General features: G+C 36.0%; 1 protein-coding gene across 2 annotated transcripts in view; it reads right to left on the reverse strand.

Moving 5' to 3' along the window:
• Positions 1-22812, reverse strand: part of PLXDC2 (plexin domain containing 2) — a 269513-nt gene that overhangs the window by 69745 nt on the left and 176956 nt on the right. For both annotated transcript variants that reach the window (XM_084511952.1, XM_084511953.1), the window contains exon 5: positions 601-723. In XM_084511952.1, coding sequence (XP_084368078.1) covers positions 601-723 — 123 coding nt within the window. The remainder of the gene's footprint in view (positions 1-600; positions 724-22812) is intronic.

Consider the following 22812-nt stretch of genomic DNA (forward strand, 5'->3'; position numbering starts at 1 on the left):
TGCAGCACAGCAGTTTGCCCTTTAACCTTTTTTTTTTTTTTTTTTTTTTACATGGGACTGTTGAGAACTCATGGTATAGATGAGCATATTGGATTCCAGGCTTGGGACTCCATGCACACTTAGTCACTGACAGGTTTATTAACTTTATACCTGCCCTACTCCTGTGTATTCTTGGTATTGCATTCCATGAAGGACATATATTTCCACTTTAGCCAGTAGGTGGATAGTATATATATATTTTCAAGTTCAAAAGAACTTGCACTTTTATAGAAGATATGTTTGTCCTTTTAAAATTGGTAAAATAAATTCTTAGTTTGAGTTTATGTACTTTAACATATAGAAGGGATCTACTCAATTAGGAAAAAGCATTCATGACCCTTTAACCATGTTCTAAATTAAGAAAGGTTTATGGATGTCTAGGAACATTCTTTATACAGTTTGTGAGTTTCAAAAAAAAACAAAAAAAAAAAAAAAAAAAAAACAAAAAAAACCACAAAACATTTAAAAAATCTTCAATTTTTCTTTCAAAAATAATTATTTAGGAAAATATGAAGAACCAAGGGACACAGACACATTTATTTATGAAGGACTACTACATACCATTATCAAAGTATCTGACTGTTGAATTTCTTGACACACTGGGGTCAAAATTAGCCATTAAGGGTGCAATATATTGTGTAGCTGTTAACATTCGATGTACAACTTCTCCAGTATATATGAAACCTACAATAAAGAAAAAATATTGAGACCATTTCAGTAACTTCTGAAAAGATTTAATAGAATGGCAGGTTTAACTAGGCATTGCCAGGTCATCTGAGAGAAATTAATCCCACCACCAGTTTTATAGTGAGCTAGAATTGAAGGACGATTGCAGTGAGGCCTGTCAGAAGAACAAGATCCAAGATGAACAATGGAACAATTAGTTCAAGACGCCAGTTTTCATACAGAAAGAAAAACAGACCCAAGGAAGAACAGTTCTAGTTATGAACAAAATACAGATATATGGCATTATCAAAGTGAACCATGCATATTCCAGTGTTTTCCATCCTTTCTGGCAACCTGTATTTTTGTCATTCATTTATTTATTGCAAATCATTACCTTTTCAGGAATTAGGCTAACCCTTTTTAATATTTGTAGAGACACAGATTAAGAGACCGTTTCATACAAGAGGTGACAACCTTTTAAAAAAAAATCAGATGAAGAGTGGAAAAGGTAGTGGTTTTTTTTCTTATTTTTTTCATTGTTATAAGGCAAGCCACTATTCTAGTACATTCTTTGCAGTGTTAGATCTCATTAGTTTATCCTATTTACCCACTAATCCACAACAAAAGTCTTCAGATTAATAGTGTGTCATGTACTGCTTCCATCAGCAGTGCTCGCTCAAAAGCTCTTACTAGTTTGGCACAAGAGTTCTTTGAAGAACAGTCACCTGCATATTTTAATGGCAGGAAAACCCTGCCATTTTATACAATTTATGGTCTAAAAACAAACCTGCATTGCTTAGGCTCGCCAACTCCAACTAACTATAGGGACTAACTTTTTAAAAGCCCAAACTAGAGCCTGACTTAAAAACTTCCATTACTCTGTAGTAAATCTTTTCTTAAGTTCTGTTTTAGCCTTTGCCTTGCTGGTCAAATCTGACAAACTTTAAGTTGATCAGAGCTACAAACAGAACTTCAAAACTAAACTTTGCATATTGCATCTTATCAGCTCTTAAACTGTTTACCAGATGGTGTTGAGCTGCTTGCTTTACCTCCTTCTACTGATTGAATGAATTGTATTCAAACTGCAGATATCATAACAACAACAAAAATATTCAAGTTGGCTGAACACTTTTGAACAAAAAAAAAATGTATTTGGAAAATGTTTCATAGAAATTCAGTACTTTACTAGCAAAGTGATAGCACTCACTGCAACACTATTTATGTTTGTGTTTTCTTTTCCTTCTTCAAATATAAGTCTCCTCTCTTCCATAATCCTTTTTACTGTGAAGCCCAAGAAGGTCTTTCTTCTAAAATGTAGTGTCAATGCAATACAGCACATGTTGAAAAAGCATAAAAATCTATTCCTTAAACATGATATTCCTTCTCTTATGAAATTCCAGAACTACGTGGTATACCTGGAATTACTCTTAAGGTAGAAATACCATGTTTAGTCACCTGCAGTTGTATGATATTTAAAAACCTCAATGTGCAACCCCACTATCTTAATGAAAAGTTTCTTTTCCAAACTTTCTTTTCTCCATCCTAACCACTGGGAGGTGAAACAGACTTGTTAAATGGTTTGCTTAGTATGATACAGAAAATCTCTGAGAGCAATTAAAAGCTTCTGGAGTGCTTTAGGCAGCCTTCTGCACCCATCCTCTTCTGAAACATTTTTCTAAATGCTTGCAACCTGTTTATGGAACTAGTCCTGGAAGTGATAAGATGCTATAAACAAACAAACAAATACGAAGATAGCTCTTTGGAATAATTTTCCTGCATGGCTACAGCTTAAGCTCAAGTACCATGCAATCAACTCAAGTGGAAATGATAGGAACCCCAAGAAAAGGAAAGCAGGCATGGGGAAAATACAATCAAGTATTCTTTTGAAAAAAATCTGTATTAGCAAGATGATCAGTTAGGCACCTAGCTACCTTTGCTTCATTTAAAGCACACCTATGTATTCAAAGAACATGGTATTTTAATATCTGGCCACATCCTGGACAACTGAATTAATTCCTAGAACTAAACTGCATTTTTTTTTCTTAAGATTCTTTTAACTAAATACATAAATACCAGTTTTTCTCTTTTGCCAATTGATGGTGACAGAGAAACATCAATTAAAATATAAAGCTGTCCAAACATAATTACAATTAATACATAAACTTTATTGCTCGTTATTATAGGATAGCCAACAGTCCCGTTATATATTTTAACACACTCCACAGTAGCTCTATAACCTTGAAACCATTCCTTAGTAATGTTTGAAGGCAATATAAACAAAAACTTTACAGCCATATCCATGTGTTACTACTAACCTTAATACTTCACTACTTATTTATTACTTGCACAGTGCTCCCATCTTTACTTACAGTCTCCCTTTCATGCTTTCATTCCATTTACAGCATAAATGCTACCATTATAACTAATAGTGAGGCAGACACAATAGGAAAACAAAAGACTTGCTTTTGTTGGAACACATAACTAAGTAAATCAATGCAGGTAATTAGTAACCAAACAGCGTATTTCCAAGTGTTTGCCGGATGCAGCTTTACTTTGGACAAAAATGGAAAGCAGGAGGTGGATGATAGCTGGGAAGCAGGCAGGTCTTGCATGAAGATCATTCTAATAAGAACTCCAGTCATGCATTGGAACAACTTGAAAAGAAACACAAAGTCACTTCAAATCATCCCAGAGATTCAAAGGCTGTAGCCACTGTTGAGTGTGGACATTTTATCATTGCCACTACAATTTAAAGAAAGTAGCAAATGTAAAATTAACTTATTCCTGGACTTCTGCAGAAAATTGGTTCATGTTATCTGTGACCTAATTTTCTGACAGTGGTAAATGTTCACGGTTGATTCATTTAGTCAAGGAAGAATATTTCAGACCTACAATTTCCTGAACCACTTAACCTCTCCTTTGTGGGAGGAGTTGATAGAGTTCTTTTCCAAGCCTCTCTACAAATACTTTATCTAGAAGCATAACATGCTTTCTAAATACTGGAATGAAAACAGACAGAAATGAGTGCTCAGAATATTTAAAATTTTATATGTACATATAAATCTATCAAAAACTAAGGATGAACTAATAATATAGCCACCTGTAAATCAAAGGGGATATATTCCTTGTCCTCATATTGTACAAATGCACACACAATGTCATAGAGAAAAAAAAATATATATATATATACAACTAATTAGCTATGTATGAAAGTAGATTTTCTCTTGATGCAGGACCCTCAGTTGATTTAAAAATGCACTTCACATCTGCATCTCCTCTCTGAAATATGCTCTTTATCTGTTGCATTTTAATATAATCAGCAGTAGACTTTTTTGTTTAAGGGAATTTTCTGAGAAATCTTTTGAGATCAAAAATGGAATGCACTGTTCTAAAAGAGCACAGTTATTTCAGCATCAATTTTTTGGTTGGCAAATTCATTTCTAATATTTCATTTAAATTTAGGGATGACAAAACTGAGCTTTCCCATCACTTCTGTTGAATATACTAACCTGTCATTTCAGTGGCTTAAGTGGAATAACCCTGGATGCACATAATGATCTCAGGGCATAACTGATTATTGAAGTAATATCAAAATAATACTAAAACAATTTGCACATAAACTTTCTGTGGTTTCTTTTTCCTACTCCTGGCTGTACACAAAATCGGTATCACTTAGAACATTTTTGATAGCATTTGCTAAATGGGAAGAATAACAGAATTCAAAGCAGCACAGACAATGAGGCCTTTGAAGTTGCTACTGTGTGTCTATAAAGATAAGATAAAACATAGGATATGCAGACAACATACAAATGAAACATCTATATTGATAATTATCTTCTCCCTTCTAACGCCCTTATGAACAAGTTACATAAACCAGAGCCTGCTTTAACATATCTGACATCATGTTAATCTGTTTCTTCACTTAAGCATCTAGCTGAATTAGAACAAAAGTCCCAATATATTATAATTTTGTTTATGATTAAAAAAAAATAAAATCTAAAACAATTAGTCATATCTTTAAAGTCATACCTTATATTGAATACAGAGAATAAATGAATTATACATCTCTGTGCATGTGATTAGTAGACTGAAGTATTGCAACACTTCAGTCTTTACCTATTTGGTGATCTAACCTTGCCTGCTGCCAGCTGCCCCTTCCTTCCCCTTCCTTAACAGAATAAGGGGAAAAATAAGATGAAAAACTCATTGTTTGAGATACAGACAGGGAGATCACATACCCATTGCTGCCATGGGCAAAGCAGATTAGACTTGGGAAAACCTAATTTAATTTCTTGTCATTTGTAATAGGTTTGGATAATGTAAAACAAAGACAAGTTAAAACAACACCTCCCCCCCCCCCCCCCCCCACACACACACACTTTCCCTTTTATTCCTAATTTTATTACCTTTCCCCTCCTTTCCTAAGTGTCACAGGGAGATGGCAGTTCATAAAACTTCAACTTTGTCATTCCTTCCTCTTCACACTTCTCTCCTGCTTTGGTGTTAGTCTTAACCATGGGCTGCAGCCCTTCAGGATAACCCTGATCCAGCGTGGGTCCTATCCACAGGTGGCAGTTCTGTCAAGGCATATCCACCTGTTCCAGCATAGGGTTCTTTACAGACTACGGTGCCAGTACCTGCTCTGGCATGATCTCATCCATAGGCTGCAGGAGAATCTCTGCTCTGATGCCTGGAGCACCTTCTCCCACTCCTTCTCTGACCCTGGAGTTCACAGGGCCATTTCTGACTCTTCTTCCTTTACTCCTTTCTCCCTCTGCAGCATTTCTCACTCTTTCTTAAAACTGTTTTCCCAGAGGTCTCACCAGCTTTGCCGATGGGCTCAGCTGTGTGCTGAAGTAGGGCTGCTGGAGCTGGCTAGAACCAGTTGTGTCCACTATCGGGCCCCCCTTCCACAGAAGTTACTCCTGTAGCCCCCTGCTACTGAAACCTTGTCAGGGACACTTGACACAGCCTAATACCTAAACTAATATTTAACTTATTTTACATATGACCTAATCTATATTTTGTTTTACATATCACATATTTTATTAAATATGCAATGTTTTATCTGAATGAATGAAACTTCTATTTTGTTTGTTTGTTTGTTTGTTTGTTTTAAGATTGTTGATTTTCTAGTGGAGGATAGATGGAAGGTTGCAGCTGAAGCAGAACACTTAATGTACCACAGTCTTATACTCATCAATTGTTAGCTCCATCCTACGTCAGGGGTTTCCCACTCTATACCTTTTGTGTTTCAAAAAGGGGAAAAATGTTCTGGCAAAAAGAAAATGTTCTGGGGAAAAAGAGTGATTGCATCTGCAGAAAAATAAAATAGAAGATGGTAACAGCAATGAAATAAGCTGATGTGGAATTACTCCTTGAAATAGCCATGACATTGCTCTCATAAAAAGACTATAAAACCGCTTCTTTTACAAAATGATCTCTACTGAAAATAAGAATGTGAAACAATACTTTTTATTTATTTATTTATTTATTTTAAACCTGAAATACCAAACAATGAACTTATCAAGAAGAACAGGAATGCTCCAAAGCATTTTGTATAACTATCAATAAACAGTTTGACACAGGCATCAGAACAACAACAACAAAACCCCGTATCTTTCTTTCCCTTCTTTCCATAGAGCTTGACCAAATGTCAGCTAAGTTCAACCAAACCTTCATAAACAAAATCTACTTAAAAGGTGCTTTTGCCATGATGGTATGTGTTAGCTAATATACCTTTTGTACATCAGCATTCATAATTCCATTACAGATATGAATATCAGTCTTAAAATCTACCAAACCTGATGTGTTTTAAAGGAAAATGATTGTTCCCCTTCCACAATAGCTGACATTATCTGAACCATGTCAGAAAATCCCTAGAAAATGTGCTTTTATTTTTTGCCATACAATGTGGCTGAAGATGTTGACTCAAAGGGAAGTGAAAGACATATGGTATATATTTTTCTTGAGAGGTAGCTTGATAACAGATCAGAAAAGTAAAAAGATGCTACTGGGAGCTTAAAAATAAATGAAAATGTATATATTAAAAAAAAAAAAAAAAAAGAATGATGCAAGAACCTGGAGCTCCAAACAAATTATAAGTTTTTTCCTTTCCTACAAAAGGAAGATCTAACCATTTTATATAAAATATTAAATGAAAGAAAATTAAAAATAAGAAATAACTGTTTATCAAAAATAAAAAAACAACCAGTTCATTTTCTTATCAGGCAGTTAATGTTAAATAAAAGCATATATTAAAAGCCTTAGCAGTACAACAAACTGTGGTTACTTAGCTGGAAAACAAAGAGTCTGTCAGCAGTTGATGAACAATGAAAGGTTTTGCATGAGAGAGACTGTCACTGGGTGAAGGCAGAGCTGCCATTCGAGCATACAGCTCAGTGTGGGTTTATGTGAGTGCCCTCACAGCATATAAACTAGAACGGAAATAGCAGAGCAGCTTCCAAAACAGCCGAACCAGAATAAAATGGTTTCCCTAAGAGAATAGGCTTCAACCCAGATCGCCCAAGGCAAAGCCTTGATTTGAGTTTGTATATTCAAATATGCAATAAGCTTTACAGAGATGTAATAACACACAGCACAGTGAAATGTTTTGCTACATAATGGAACTATTCCTTTCATTTCTCCCTGTTCATTTTCTTATTTAAATAGGGTGAGAGTACACAACTTCTACTGCTCCTTTGCCTCCAAATTCCTCTGAAAACTATTTGTGCAGCCAAGAGAGAAAACTGCAGAGGAACTGGCAACTTCCTGATTCTCTGGCCACATCTGCTCTTGTCCAAGCATAATTAAAGCCTTCTGAGGAGATCTGTCTTGGGTGGTCATCTCCTATGACTGTGAAGCTACTTCATGGGTAGTGGTACTTCCACTTCCTCTTTACCATCTTAGATGAAGAGCACCAAATATTTTTCATGGAAATCATCCAGCACAAGTACAGTACTTATAAAAAAAGTACTTTATAAATATTATAGACTAATATTTACCACAATTGTCATAACTTTACTCCCCAGCCTCGCAATTACATATCGTTTAAAGACTGACATCAAACTGGATGTGTTATCTACCTTATCTGAGGATCTACTTCCTCATCTATGATGGAGGAAATACTAGGAAAGAAAAGATAAAAGACTTACCTTGGGCCTTTTAAAAACAAAACAAAACAAAGACAAACAAACAAAAACAAACAAACAAAACAAAAAACAAACAAACACAAAAAAAAAAGAAAAAAAAAACTAAAACTAAAACAGGTTCACATACCATCTTGAAGTCTTCACCTGATAGAGTTATCTTGCCAAAGAAAACATAGATCAAATGGGAAAGTGGATCAAAAATTCTTCCAGTGAGTTCTCCATTTCACTGTCTATGATCATTCATTTTTCTTGCTAATTTTTTCTTATTAAATTATTATTTGCCAGGGCAGTGGGAAAAATAGACAAGAGATAGGCACTGGGAAGTAGGACATGAGAGTTTATAATAAATATCCTGTAAGACTGAGTTTCTAGTAGTAGTTTAAAAAGGTAAAATAAAGGTTTAAAAAGGTAAAATGTGCTCGGTGTGGTAAAATGATTCTCACACCGAGCACATTCCGAGTCAAATATTATTGCATTTAATGATATCCAGCAAAATCTCAGCCCATATGCATGAGACTGTCTGCAATACCATGTTGGTATTTTTTGGATATTCACACTTACAAACAGAAAGCAGCAGATAAATTAAATATGTAAATCAGAACATTGTTACTGCTTTTTAGATAGGAATACCATTTTTAGGTAGAGAAATGAGTTAGTAAAACATACCTACACCCTCTGTAAAGGTTACTGGAGTACTGTAATAGACAAGAGGAGGAAGGAAACTGCAGCCTCTGCCCTCAGGGCCATCTGATGATATGTGTGCATAAGCAGCCTTGCTCAAATCACTGTAGTACCTTAATCCAAACCTATTAGCAATACCGGCTCACAGATGTCCCATCTAAGGTTTCTTTTATTTGAAAGTCACATTTCTATACGTGGAAAGAGAAAACCACAAACTAAACCCAAACACATAACATCTTTCACTACATGAACAGGTATTAATGAACTTTCTCTGTAGTAAGATGCTAGAGAACAGAGATCCTCTGGTAAAGCTATGGCCTCACCTGCCATCAGCACAACCAAGTTTTCCACAGTAGGAATGTCAGAAAATTTTAGAAGTGTTGTTTAAGCAAAATAATAATAATAAAAAATAAAAAAATAAAAATAATCAGCTGAGATTGATGTAAGGTACAGACACCAGCATAACTCAAGAAATTATGCATTTGTGTTTTCAAAGTATCAGTGAAGTCCAAATTCTTCTACCACCAGAAAATGCTACTTTTTAAGCAAATGATTCTCTTCAGTCATTCACCAGCATTAATATTCCCCTTTCAAAAGATTTTTATAATAAAAAGCTTTATTAAAAATTATCACCTAATAAAATTCTGATATCTTTTTATTCATTAGCCATTCAGGAAAACTCATTTCAAACTTGCAACACACGAAACAACTAATTTGCAAAAACCTTTCCTCTGTTCATATAAGAGAATAAATTACGTTTTGTGCCACATGTAAATGAGACTATAAAAAACAGACTCTTCCTACAAAGGACTCTTCCATACACATTAACACTTCTACATGCTCATATCTTTAAGAAAATATAATGTTTCAAATAACAGGGAAAATTTCAGCCCTTTTGTTGCAGCTACTCTTTCTTCTCTAGAGCAATAAAAGATTACTACATAAGATACATATTCTTATGAGGTTAGAAAAAATATGTTTAGATGTGAAATACTTATTACAACAGCTTAATTCCATTCTTTTACCTAATTTGCCTTAGTGCAATTATAACTAACATCATAGAATTGAACTAAGAATAAACCAGACCAGGTTCCTTACCAGAAAAAAAAAAGGTATTTGAGGTTTATAAACTACTACAATTCTCTTAATTTACCTTGTCAGTAGAATTATTATTATTTTTTAATGCATTTCAAAATATATTTTCAAAATATTTTTCATTTATTTATGATCATATCTGGAAAAGATCAGAGCTACAAGTTTCCTCTTTAGTTGAAAGCCCAGTACGACAGTTTTTGGTGATTATTTTAATTGGAGCTGCTGAGAATAACTTCAACATTTTGAGATGTATTTTATTTTTAGGATGATTTTGTTGTCCAACTGGCTTTTTCTGACATATCACTTATTTTTTGTCTTACCTCTTTTTGTCTTCAGCAGTAACAGTAAAAACTTGATGAATCTGTTCTTGTTGCTGGTATTACACCACAAAAGGACTTAGAATACAGTTTTATATTCAATGGAAAAATGGCAAGATTGGGAGAATAAAATGTGTCAGGAATGGTGTTGCTCACATATTTATTTGGTGAACTTGACAAATACTGCATGGACGTTTAAAGCATAGACCACAAAACTGCACTGCATATTTTTTCAGTTACAGTAAAATGTGTTTTCTCTGTGCTTTTCCTGATATTTTTCAATCACTATTTCATGATGAATCAAATTTAAGAATATGTTATGCTTTTAAGTCTCTAAAATATATTGGAATGATGATTTCTAGAAACAGTGTAATATACTTTCACACCCTGTGTGAAACACACCACATTAGTATTTCTTTGATATTTCGCTGAAGTTAGCTTTAAGTAATGTCATTTATCCCCAGATGGCTAATTTATTGTTATGTGTGTGGAAGAATGTTATCGTCACTGTAATTGCACTAAGATTACAGTGTAATTAAACAAAAGGGTAACAGAAACTCCATATCCCTCAGACAATCCATGAAAGTTAAATACCTTAATGGGCTTACTAGATCAGTTTAAAAATGAACCAGTCTCATGCTATTTTTATAATTTCTTGCAGCCTTCTGGGGAAAATGAATTAAAAACAGATTTCATGTATTTTTTGGCTTTGCTTTTGCTGGACTAGATTGAATGCACCAATCCATTTCTCCTTTCAGCCTGAAAAGTGGGCTATCTGAAAGCTAAACCCCAGAAGGCATGAGTATAACACTGTTTCTTAATTGCTTAACCTTACAAGGACTTCTTGTGTGTCTTTGCATGAGAGAAAAAAAGAAATGCTAGCCAGAATCTTCATACTCTTGGCTCTATGTCTGTGTTATCTTATGTAGATGTTTAAAGTCCAGATTGGTTTTTCACCATTTTTTTCCTGCTGCTTTGTTAATACTGAAAGCATTATCTGGAAAAACTGAGAATGTGTAATGTATGTCACTGCCAATAATTTTCTCAGCTTGTTGTAGTTTCCCATCTCATGGCTGTTGCAAAAAGTATATGATCTGGTGGAATGTAACCTGTTCTGATGAATATCCCATTCAATTCAGCAAAGGGATTTAGGGGATTATGTATTGTGAAACTCTTCCAGTAAAGGTTTATCTTCTGACATGCCACATGATATTCCTTGTCAGGAGGTTTTTAGATATCACTAGGAGGAGCCGAAGAGCAAGATGAGCACTTGCAAATAAGGACACTATGAGGGACTAAAGCAGCCCTCAATATTAACTGTAACTGACACATCTGTTTGCATATTTTTAATGACTCAAACCATGAATGCTTTCACGTTCAGGAGAAACAAACTCAAAGGTTACTTAGAGTCTAATGCCTTGTATCAGTTCCTGTCCGATCAGGCGCATGCTTCCCCAGAGAAAATTCTTGGGCAGAGGCATGAAATACTGTATCTACTCAATGAGATACTGCCATGCGATAGCTCCCAGGTGCCTCTCAGCTCTAGCCAAACAAAGATCAGTGCCGTTCCTAGACAGGTCGGAACCAGAGAAAAGAGTTTGGCAGGAGGATTATCTTGCTTAGGACGAATATCTTAGCAGCTGTGTCATTGCAGTAACCTTGGTGTTACTAAATGTTAGGATGAAGCTGTTGGGGAGAAGTCTAATTTTGAACTTTATATCTGTTATACATCTCCTTCACTGATTGGGTGAAACATTTTCATACCTGCACAGATGTCATTAATAAAATGTTTGGATGGAACTACTAGGGAAAGTGGTATTTTAACATTGTAAAACATTAAAAAAAACATAAAAATCATTCTTGAATCAAACTTGTAGTAGCGAACTTGAAAATACAGAATTTTTCTTTTCCTGCTTTGTCTCTGTCCTCCTGTATTACCGCACTGCACTAATCCAATATTCCCACTCCCCACCATAGCTACGTGCTCTCTGCTTCATAGTTTGTCCACCACATTTGTTTGTGTTGGACACAGGGTTTAAAGATGGGAGGCAGTATAAGCTTGCCTCAGACAGGACTACTTGGCAGTTAATAGAGCTCAAAATGAGAAGATAGAGCCTGGTAGAGACATTCTCTTTTCCAGAGGCTGGAACACAGATGTTCGTCCATGACTTGGGCTTCAGGAGAGCAAGTCCATGTGTGCCTGTTCAGAAAGTGGTTCTTGGTCATATCTGTTTCACAGTTAAAGTTTGGGAGTACAAAGACGTATCACCATGGTCTCTGCACTTTGAATCCCCTCTCCGAGAGGACTCCTGCAATGCAGCCATTGTGGTGGGATACCATATGGCTCTGAGCCTTTCCATGACTTTGCCTTGGTGATAAAATCTGGATGTACCATTCGTCAGATCTCCCTGGGCATTTTTTCTCCTCTCTTCGTGAACTTTTGCCAACATGACTGTGTGGGGGGAGGTAATGCTTTGGATGCCAATCTCTATCAAACCAAACCAAAAACAAAAAGCATTTTCAACAAAGATCAGCTCACTGGTCTAATTCTGACTACAGTCTAATAAAGGAGGGGCTGGTGAACAAAGGAAAACCAATACTCAGCCAGAACAGTAACAGATATACCATGTGCTGAAGAAGCAGACACCAATCTTGGGCTCATCCTTTCTTTCCCTCCTTCCTGCATTTATTGTTTCACTATCATTTTGAGCTATACTCTTCAGTTGTGGAGTGCATCTGTGAAAACATTTGGCTTAGAGTACACAAGCAGAACAAAAGGGAGAACAAACAAAAATATAAGTGGGTAAAAACTATAATATCTTAGAATATATTATATATGAAGGATGCACATGCTAGGATGGGTAGCCTGTATGTGGATCTTTGGACACTTCATTGTATACTATACAATCATGAAACTGTGTCTGTGCCTGTATGCCATAGTACAAACGACATGGAAGTACACGTGGTTCATGTCTTTTAGAACCTTGCTAACGGGTCACCTTTCAAGTTCAGTATGATCTGAAAGAAACTCTGCATGAATTACTGATATTAAATGGTTTGTATAAGTCTTCCAATGATCAACTGATTAGCTAAAACATAACTACTGGAGGAAGAGTTGTAGGAAATAAACAGAAAATGCCTTTAGATAGAACTAAACCAAAAATTAATTTAAATGGGCTGAGATCTTAAGTTGCACCCATATTGTCCTAGTTTATGAAGGATGTATATCATACAGCATACACTTCACTGATGATAAATGTTGGTCATTTAATCATATCATAAATTACAAGCAGCAGTAGGATATCTGTGGTAAATACCATGTAATTACAGGGTACATACACAGTGATCTCTGCCTCCTAAATCAAAGTGCAGGTTACAACAAAATTATGTTTAGATTTACCAAAAGCAATCATCACTTGCGGTTAGATGGTATTTGCCAAGAAAAAGCCATTTACATTCTGCCCAAAGAACACATATTTATTCCTTTCAACATTATGGAGAGTAACTGTAACCCCACGACTCATCATGCATCCAAAAGATAAAAGCTGTGGCAGGGCAGCTAGAAGACTACTCTTACTGTAAAAAGCTTTAGACAGACATTAGCAGTAACAAATATAAAACAGTTTCAAAATGCTGTGGTGGAAAATGTCTGTATGCTGCTATGTAAGACACAATAGGTAGCTTTTCCTATCAGATAGCAGCCATGGAAAAGTGGTGACCATTTTCTTCCATGAGCATTTTAACCACTTCATTTTGAATGAATAATGAATTGGAGAGTAATGGATTAAATCATCATGATACAAGAAGAAAATCTTGCCTCCCATGAAATTTCAGCAGGCACAATAAGGTCTTCTGCACATTCTGTTATTTTTTTAAGAAATGAAGTTAATGAAAAATTAAATTCAAAATGCATGCACAGGCAGATGCAGGAACAAAACTGCTTTCAGCTACCACCTGCTCTCACAGTTATCTTCATTTTGGAGGTCATGAATGGGATCAGAAGAAGAATGGAGAATCAATGACATTTTTTACTACATTCAGCTTGAAATAAAAAATAAAAAATTGCAGGCTCTATTTGTTTCCCTTGAAAGTGTATATACATATGGTCTGGCATCCTTCTGGCTGCTGCCATGACTGTCACAGCTGTCTTAGGAAACCCATCATCGCTGTTACTCTCATCCGAATTTTATACCCCAAAATCTCTTACTTTCACAAGTTCCCGTTGGTAAGGGCAACTCATTCATGGGTATGACAAAATTCATTGTCTTTCTCATCAAGTCATCAAAGAGACAATCAGAAAATAAGCCAAAATTTCAGTTAGCTGGGGATAAAGCAAGAGGGCTGTGAACTGAGCTTAAAAGATGTGGGGTCAGGCAGACAGGTAAACAGGAATATTGCCATCATGTTGGTCAAAACAACATGGTATTGCTGTACACATTGTAGCACACTCATTGATAACAGATGGAAAAAACAAAACAAAACAAAACAAAAAACAAACAACAATAGCTTGGAAGTGTAATTCCTTGGAACTTCCTCTGTCTTTCAGATTGATATTAGCAAAAATTAAGAGAAACGAAAAATAATAAAAAAGAAAGAAAATAGCAGGATAATGTTATGGAAATACTACAACAGATTAACAGTTTCTTGACCAAACTGCCTTTTGACATTGTACTCTTAGTTTCTGAAAAAAGAAGATTTTTCCTATACATCCCATACTACTGGGTATTGCCATTGTTCTTTCTGAAGACAGTTTAAAAGTTTTGTCTGTGACATTGTTATGTATTTTTCCTGTGAAGAAAAATACTGGAGAATGAGTTATATATACATATTTACAGCCATAGAAATCCTCCTGATGGAGAAGATTGACTTACTGCATAAAATACAGAATATTAAAAAATGCAGAAAAGAAAGAAGATGTTTGTTGAATCATATGCACAAACTGAAGATGCATCTACTGATATGTCAGATTTCAGTGATCAAACAAACAAGCAAACAAAGTGATAGAGCTAATTAAGTACATTCTAAAATATTTGTTCTTTGAGGAACAAAATTATTTGTTCAGAGTACATGATCTCATTTGGTAAGGTGTGTATGCCATTATTTCTTCTTAATAGATTAAAAGAAATAGTGTCTCCTACCATCACAAGATTTTTTTCTTGACAAGGTCTTTGTCAAGAAATTAAGAATAAGGCAGCAGGAAAGGTTTCAAGTGTCCACACTGAATTCTGGGGCACTTAACAAAGAAAATTCTAAAACTAAACATCAGTACTACTTATAGTGAGCAAGTCTTCTCACAAAACTGTGTTTGAAGACTCAGTTGCAATTGTCAGTCCTCACTATTAGAGGACACCATGCTCTCCACATGCTGGATCCAGCATCCACACTGGATCCACTGGATTTTAAAAAACCCACTGGATTTTAAAAGCCACAGACCACTCCCCTCCAAGGTGATCACAGAACATTCACCAATTCTCACTTGGGTGTTTCTGGTCTGAAAAGACACTGCAATAATATTGTTAGGATAGGAAACTAATAGATGACTATCAAATATAAATGTAGATGGAAACAGTTGGAAAAGTTCTTATTTTGTATTTGAAATGAAACAGGAAAAGAAGGGTGATTTGGACATTTATAACTAATTTTTTCAGGGTAAAAAAAAAAAAAAAAGACAGTCTGGGCCTATGTCTACAGCTTTGAGTAAGAATTTAATGCTTAAGTGATTTGTAGAGTAAGTGTTCATTTGCATCCTTGTAAACACTGCTTGCAGGGAGAACTAAAAAAAAAACACTCATACAATTTTCATTTCATCTGTACTCCGCCTCTGCTTACAGCAGTTGCAGAGTGTATTTGATTGTGTATTCATTGGAATCTTAATCACTTTCAGAGCAAACACACCTTGTGGTGGCTTCCAAGAGTTTGGCTCTTATAATGGAATTGAGGATACATGCACTGAAGACAATAATAATATAAGGAAAACTACACCTTTCTACATATGACAGCTGGGTTCTCAATGCAGACAAGAATGTTGGGTTGCATGCCAAAGCCCTGATTCAATGTTAAGAACACTGAAGCATAGAAATTTGCTTCTTGACAGAAAAGCTGGACCTGTGAGTATGGTGAGAGGTGCGGATATCACCTGAAGATACAATCAAGAAAAAAATCAAGAAAAAATTATACTGACAATTATTTGATCTGAGATCTCTGGATAGTGGTCTTATATGATGGGGGGGTGGGGGGTGGGGAGCAGAGGGGAAGAAAAAACAAACAAACAAACAAACAAACAAAAACATGAAAGAAGCCCTAGTGTACCAGCCAAAACATTAAGAATAAATACATAAAAAATAAAGTTTGAGATTAGATTGAAGAGGATTCAGAGGATGATTGTGGAACTGTCATGGGAAAGGAGTCACTAGGGAGAAAAGGAGGGTTAAACAAGTAGCCAGGGCCTCTTCCATACTGACTGTTCTGCAGGAGTCCCAGAACTGACTAGGCCACAACAGGATATTATTTCCTGCAATGCTAGTCACAATTAGCCCTGGTTCTATGACGTACCAGAGTTTGTGCCTTTGATCTGTCATGTCATAAGAGCTTTTATTAGAAATGTAATTCATAGCACAGCTCACTCCCCAGGAAAGTCCCTAGCCTGGGAGCCCACTCTTCTAGATGTAGATCAATACATGAGGATGATCAGGGAGCTAGAGCACCTCTCCTAAGAAGGCAGGCTGAGTGAGTTGACATTCATCCTGGAGAAGAGAAAGCTCCAGGGAGACCTTCTGGTACTGAAGGAGACTTACAGAAAAGCTAGGGAAGGACTCTTTGTCAGGGTATGTAATGATAGATCAATGGGCAATTATTTTAGGCTAAAATGATAGATTTAAATTAGATATTAGGAAGAAATTCTTTACTCAGAGGGTAGTGAGGCACTGGCACAGGTTACCCAGAGAAGCTGAAGATGCCCCATCTCTTGATGTATTCAAGGACAGGTTGGAAGGGGCTTTGAACAACCTGGTACAGTGGGAGGTATCCCTGCCTATAGAAGGGGGGATTGGAATTAGAGGATCTTTAAGTTCCCTTCTAACAACCCACACCACTCTATGGTGATTCAATGATACTAAGTGCAGTTATTTTGTATCTTCCCCATATGTTTTCTCTGGTTTATCAGGCCAATACTGCATGGTTAACTTTTATTTATTTATTTTTAATCCAGTGTGGACATACAAATACATAAAAGCAATCATAATTTGTTCTGACTAGAAATTCATTTTGTAGAATTAAACAAGGAGCAGACAGCTTGTTCAGTCTATTACTACTCACACCATCTGTACTTTTAGTGCAAATCACAGCTAGCAGTAACCAAGATTTTGTAACAGAGTCTATGTAAAGTGTCCCCAGAGATTTGGTTCCTCTGGAAAAGTGTAGAAGTGGCAGTTAGTGCAAAGTATATTACAGTCCCCTGTTTGGCTATTATCTTCCCACCCTGGCACTAATCTTTTCCTTTTAATCTTGCAAACATTATAGAAAACACTTCAGAACCCTAAGATCCTGATAAGAGGTCAGACCCAGCTACACCTGTACTCCACTGACATAGGTCAGTCACTACAACAGGAGTTGTAGTGATTCATGATGTCACCATAGCAGTTTTCTGAGCTCAGTGATTGCTGATGGAGAAGGCACAATCACAAATGAGCAAGAGCAGCACAGTGAAATGTGTTGATCTCAGCAGACCTAGCATCCCATACATTCTGACTTTCTTGTGCAGTATCAGTCAGGAAGGAGTTGTGGAAGAAAAGGATGTCATGCAACCTTCTTCATCAATCAAAGTGACAGAAGGAAAACTCACTGTGATTCACAGTGGCATACTATATAATAAAATATTTTTTCTCTGTAAAGAAGATAATGATCGGGGCATGTCCTATTGATGGGACCAACACACCGAGAAAGCAATCAAGCCAAATACACTATGATCATCTTGTATCTATTGATCAGTAATAATACTGGACTAGAGGATTGAGGGATATCATCCCCTGAACTACAGAGGTGGTTGTTGCCTGTTTTGTGCTAAGCTGCCTGGCTCAGGGAAAACAGTGTCCAAATGGCTGCAACAATTCTATTCTTAGTGAATACTGGATTCCACCCTCATGACCTGAAGCACTGCATTAGTGGCAAGTTCAGCAGGGATTTTCAAGAACATGCATATTTCTGTCCCTAAATTCTGCCTTTACCATCCATCTTCCTCTGTTTGCAGATGATGACATTTTACAATCTTCATGCAAATTCTTACATCATGCAGAATGGGCAACACCTCAATAAACCAATTCTGAGAGGATTTCTACCAATGTGAGTGGTGTGACTTTGATTTTACACAATCATATAAGCTAAAAATGAAGATCGGGAAATCTCTCAGTGCAGGATACCATGGTAAGAGTGCAACTGTGTACAGATCTGTGTTGTGCTGCTTCTCTTCCCCCTGCAGCTATCTGAAGGAAAGGCTGAAACAGGACTGCTCTGACAGTACACAAAGCCAAATAGTCACCAGTGCACCATGGCTGGTTGTTTTCTCTGAAGCTGTTTCCTGAAACACTGATTACTATCAGAAGTGAACGCTTTCCCCTTCCTACCCCTCTGGGGGAAATTTTTCAAAATCGCTGTAATAGAACAGGATTGTTTTCTCTTTGTGCTCAGTTCTAATGGCTGGTACCAGACCCGTTTATTACATCAGAATAAAAGCCTACTAAGTTTGTATAACCTTGATTATCAACAAACCAGTATGACAACAGCAATCATCATGCCACAGACTTTTTGCCTCCAAGACTAGACTCTTTTTAGACTCCAAGACTTCGATGCTTCCCCATTGAAATTTAACTTCTCAATGCTTTAGGTTTAATGAACACACCAAGGTAATGTAAATCAACATCTTCATCCAATGAATTCTACCCACCACTCTCCAAATAATTTCCAAGCCTTTACATGCCTCCTACCAAGGATCTGAAAAATACCAGCAAAATACCAAAAGAATCTTCCTTACTGCACTTCAATTAAATGCAGCACAAGGACTTCTGCTATCAAAAGGACAGTACCCTTAAGCACTGTAGGTAGCAGGAAGGGTCAACTGTGAGTGAAACTCTTTCTTTTGTTGGCCATGCAGGCTTATGACAATTTAAATTCTTCATGAACTTGCAGCCTTAGACATGCTGGTATGATTTATGTTAATTTGAAAATTTCTTGGGATTCTAACTTGCATTTAAGACCTTATGTGGGCTCTTCTGCTCTCTCTCACACTTCTAAAACTTCCTGCCTAAGTGGAATCTAATGGAATCTAATCTAAAATTTTACTTTTGTATGTTTAAATTGTGTTATTAGCAGTGTAAAACTACTAGTAAAATTTTACCTTTTTATTCTATTCCAGGATATGGAAGTGATGAAGCATTGTGAGCTGAAATCTGACAGCCTGCTAAAAAACTTTCCTCAACAGAGACTGAAGACAGTAGAAGACGTGACCTACAGACATTTTCCGTTTATTTGCAAATACACTGCTTCAGTGATGAGGCATGAGGAAGAATGTCTAGCATTAGATAGGGCACAAAATAAAGAAGAAAAAAGAAACAAAACAACACCAAAAAACACTGCCACCAAAACAACAGAAATTTTTGCAAATTGGGAATATTGAGAGTATAGCAGGATGTTTATAAAGCAATCTGAAATCTTGGAAAAGATCTGTCTTTCAGTAAATATGTTTCTCTATGGAGGAAGATGCTTTGGTTCCCAAGAAATTGCAAGCCCACATTTTATTTTAGCTTTTGAAAACTCATTAAACAGTATCATGTTAGAAACAGTGGCTTATAAATTTGATTTCAATGAATGCCAAGCCATCCCTCAACAGAAAAAAAATAAATAAAAAATTAAAGAGGCAAGCATGCCTCTCTAATTCTAGTCACTTATTTAAACTATACGAACAGTAGGATATAACTCCATTAACAATACCTACTGAAATAAAACTGGTGAATCCACAAGATGGCATAACGAAAAGAGAGAACTCAACTATTCAATTTTTGTTAAGCATCAAAACAAAATTTTAATGCAGTTTTTAATATACTCATGAAAATAATGACTCATAAAATAAATACACGTTATTTACAGTGAAGCCTTTAAGCAATCCCTACATTTTATGAGTAAATGTAATGCTTCACTTATTCAGCATTGGCTGGTAATGCAATCAAAGGAAAAGCCCTACAGGGGCTGAATATTCTACAAGGTACAGAGATGGCTTTTCACATTTAACAAATTATAAAAGTATTTAAGAGCTTGATTCTGCAAAGGATTGAAACACCAATGCCTATTGAATTCAGTCAATATGTAGGGTGCTCACAGCATCCAAAAGGGCTAACAAGCTTGACAAAAAGTCTCTTTTTCTGCCTATTTTTTTTTTCCTAATAAAGGGCAATGCCTATATCTATAGCCCCTGCCAATAGTAACATGGTATTCAGGAAAAGACTATAACTACCATTGAATATAGGAACACATGGAATATAGGACTGGAAACATGATTTAAACTTCTGTATGTTTAAATTACTACCTTAAAAGTTTGTGTAGTTATCTAGCAGCACTGATTCAGGATGGCTTTTCTCTTGCATTTCTTAGGTAAACCTCTTCAGCCCCAGTGAGACATTGACATGGAGCCCTGCTGGCAGCCAAATATCTCCTCCTGCAGCATGAGTGCCTGAATGCCATGGGCATTTTTCTGAACAGCTTGGTGGAAAAGCAGAATTCAGTGATGCCCACATATTTGCCCCAGGTTACTTCCAGGCTCTCCACCCAACTGTAGGAAAAAGATCATGTTTACACCTCAGGCAGATAGAAATCATATATTCACCACCCAATAAAGGTGGAGGGCTAATTTGGGCAGCGGGGTGGTGACTCCTCTCTTTCTAGAATGTTAAATATGACAAATGGTTTTCCATATTTCATTCTCAATTCATAAAGTTGACTATTATTTTAGATATTGCACTAGAAAGAGTAGCTGAATGGTTTCATTTGCTTCTGTTTACATTGCTTTTTTTTTTTTTTTTTTTTTTTTTTTTCCTACTTTGTTAAATATTTCTAAATGTGTGTCTTTTGCAAAAAAACAGAATAACAGAAGTCTATGTGCACAGTAAGCAGTGGAGCACCATTTCTACTGAAACCTCACTTATTTGCACATTTTCTCTTCAGTACAACACATCTCAGTATCAAAGTGGATAGAGATTCTCAGTCAAAAACATTTCTGCAGTGACAATTTGTTTTCAGCCACACTTAACCTTTTACATGGGAATGTGTCATTTGCTTGGTTTTGCACATTTCATCCTTTTATCCAATGTGTGAGTTGTGTCCTTTTACTTGACCTGCAAATTAATAAGCTATGAAAACTCATACACTGTAGAGCAAGTACCAACATCAGCTAGTAGGAACTCTTCTTGGGTGAAAGACACCTGGTGCATGTTTTTTTTTTTTTTTTTTTTTAAATTATTACTCTTATTTTTAAATGCAGAGAACAAAATATAACTAATATAAATACCACATAATGCACATCAGCCAAAATCAGTAAACAAGTATATGTCCTTTGGAGAAGTATCTGTCTTGACACTGTACGAACCACAGATGACACAGCAAAACACTCTCACTCTGATATATCCTATGACAGTATGGCTGAAATCTTGAGTTCATGAGAAGAAACATAACACACAAATTCTCCCACCACATTCTAGCAAGAAAATTCGTAATGAAATCTATTTTAATCAGTGTCAAGTTTTCTTCCTGGATATCCCAGGCATAGTTTTGCCAGGCCTTTGACAAAAAAGCTGGAATCCCATTGGCACTTACCGTTGGGAAATGTCATCTTTGGATCTAAACTAGCCCATTATGATAGTGCTTCATCTCCTGCAGAGGAAAAGTGAGCCTTTTACCATAATTGTTTCTAAATTTCATATGTAAAACTAACTTGTTCATGCTGCGTTCGTTCACCAAGACTCCTTGGGAAAATATGCATATACAACATTTCTCATTCATATTAGATAGTGCCTGCTTTGAGCAAAATCTACCGCACAGAGAGAACATAGGGAAAAAGTAACACCTGACATCTAATTCATGCAATTTTGGTCTGCAACTATTGACTGGATTGATATCCTTTAATTTTATTCATTGTCAGCCAAATATTTTCTGAACTAGGTGCTGGAAAAGAAAGTACACAGCTGATCTGTTGATACATTAATAAAAGATGGTAGGATTTACCAAAGCACTTAGTTTTTCTTCCTTTTAGTGCTGATTAAGAAAGGAATTTAAGATACCAACTTTGAAGTTTTAGCCCTTTGCAGTGTAGCACTCACTATTCAGCTGCACAGATTGAATATTTCATCTTAACTTTTCACTGCTACTTATCCATTTGTGCTCAGAAATTTGCTTTTCCTGTCAGTTCTCAAAATAGTACAAGTCCAAGTTTTTTGCTTTGCCATCCTCCTTAATCTGAGCAGATCTTTCCTATGATAATTTCATTGGCCTTTTAAATACTTTAAGTTTGTAATCAAGTCCTTTATTTCCCAAGGCAGTGCATACTCAACACTTTGTGTCTTTCCATATGAAAGTCTTCTTATCTCCAAGTTAACGTGACCTTTTCTGCAATTGACTTTCTGCAACAAATTTCTGTAGAGATTTCAGTGTCTAGTTTTAACTATGCATTTCTAACAGAGGGATTTTTTGCAAAAAGAATAGGGCAAGGAATTCTGTGCATAAGAGAGCAACTCTTTTAATTTTAACTTATTATTGGTGTTACGTGTCCTGTATACTTTGTAAAATTTTTGGCAGTATCATAACACAGTGTTTTTGTTTGTTTG

The sequence above is a fragment of the Aythya ferina genome (assembly GCF_964211825.1).
Source record: "Aythya ferina genome assembly, chromosome: 2".
Classification (NCBI taxonomy): Eukaryota; Metazoa; Chordata; class Aves; order Anseriformes; family Anatidae; genus Aythya; species Aythya ferina.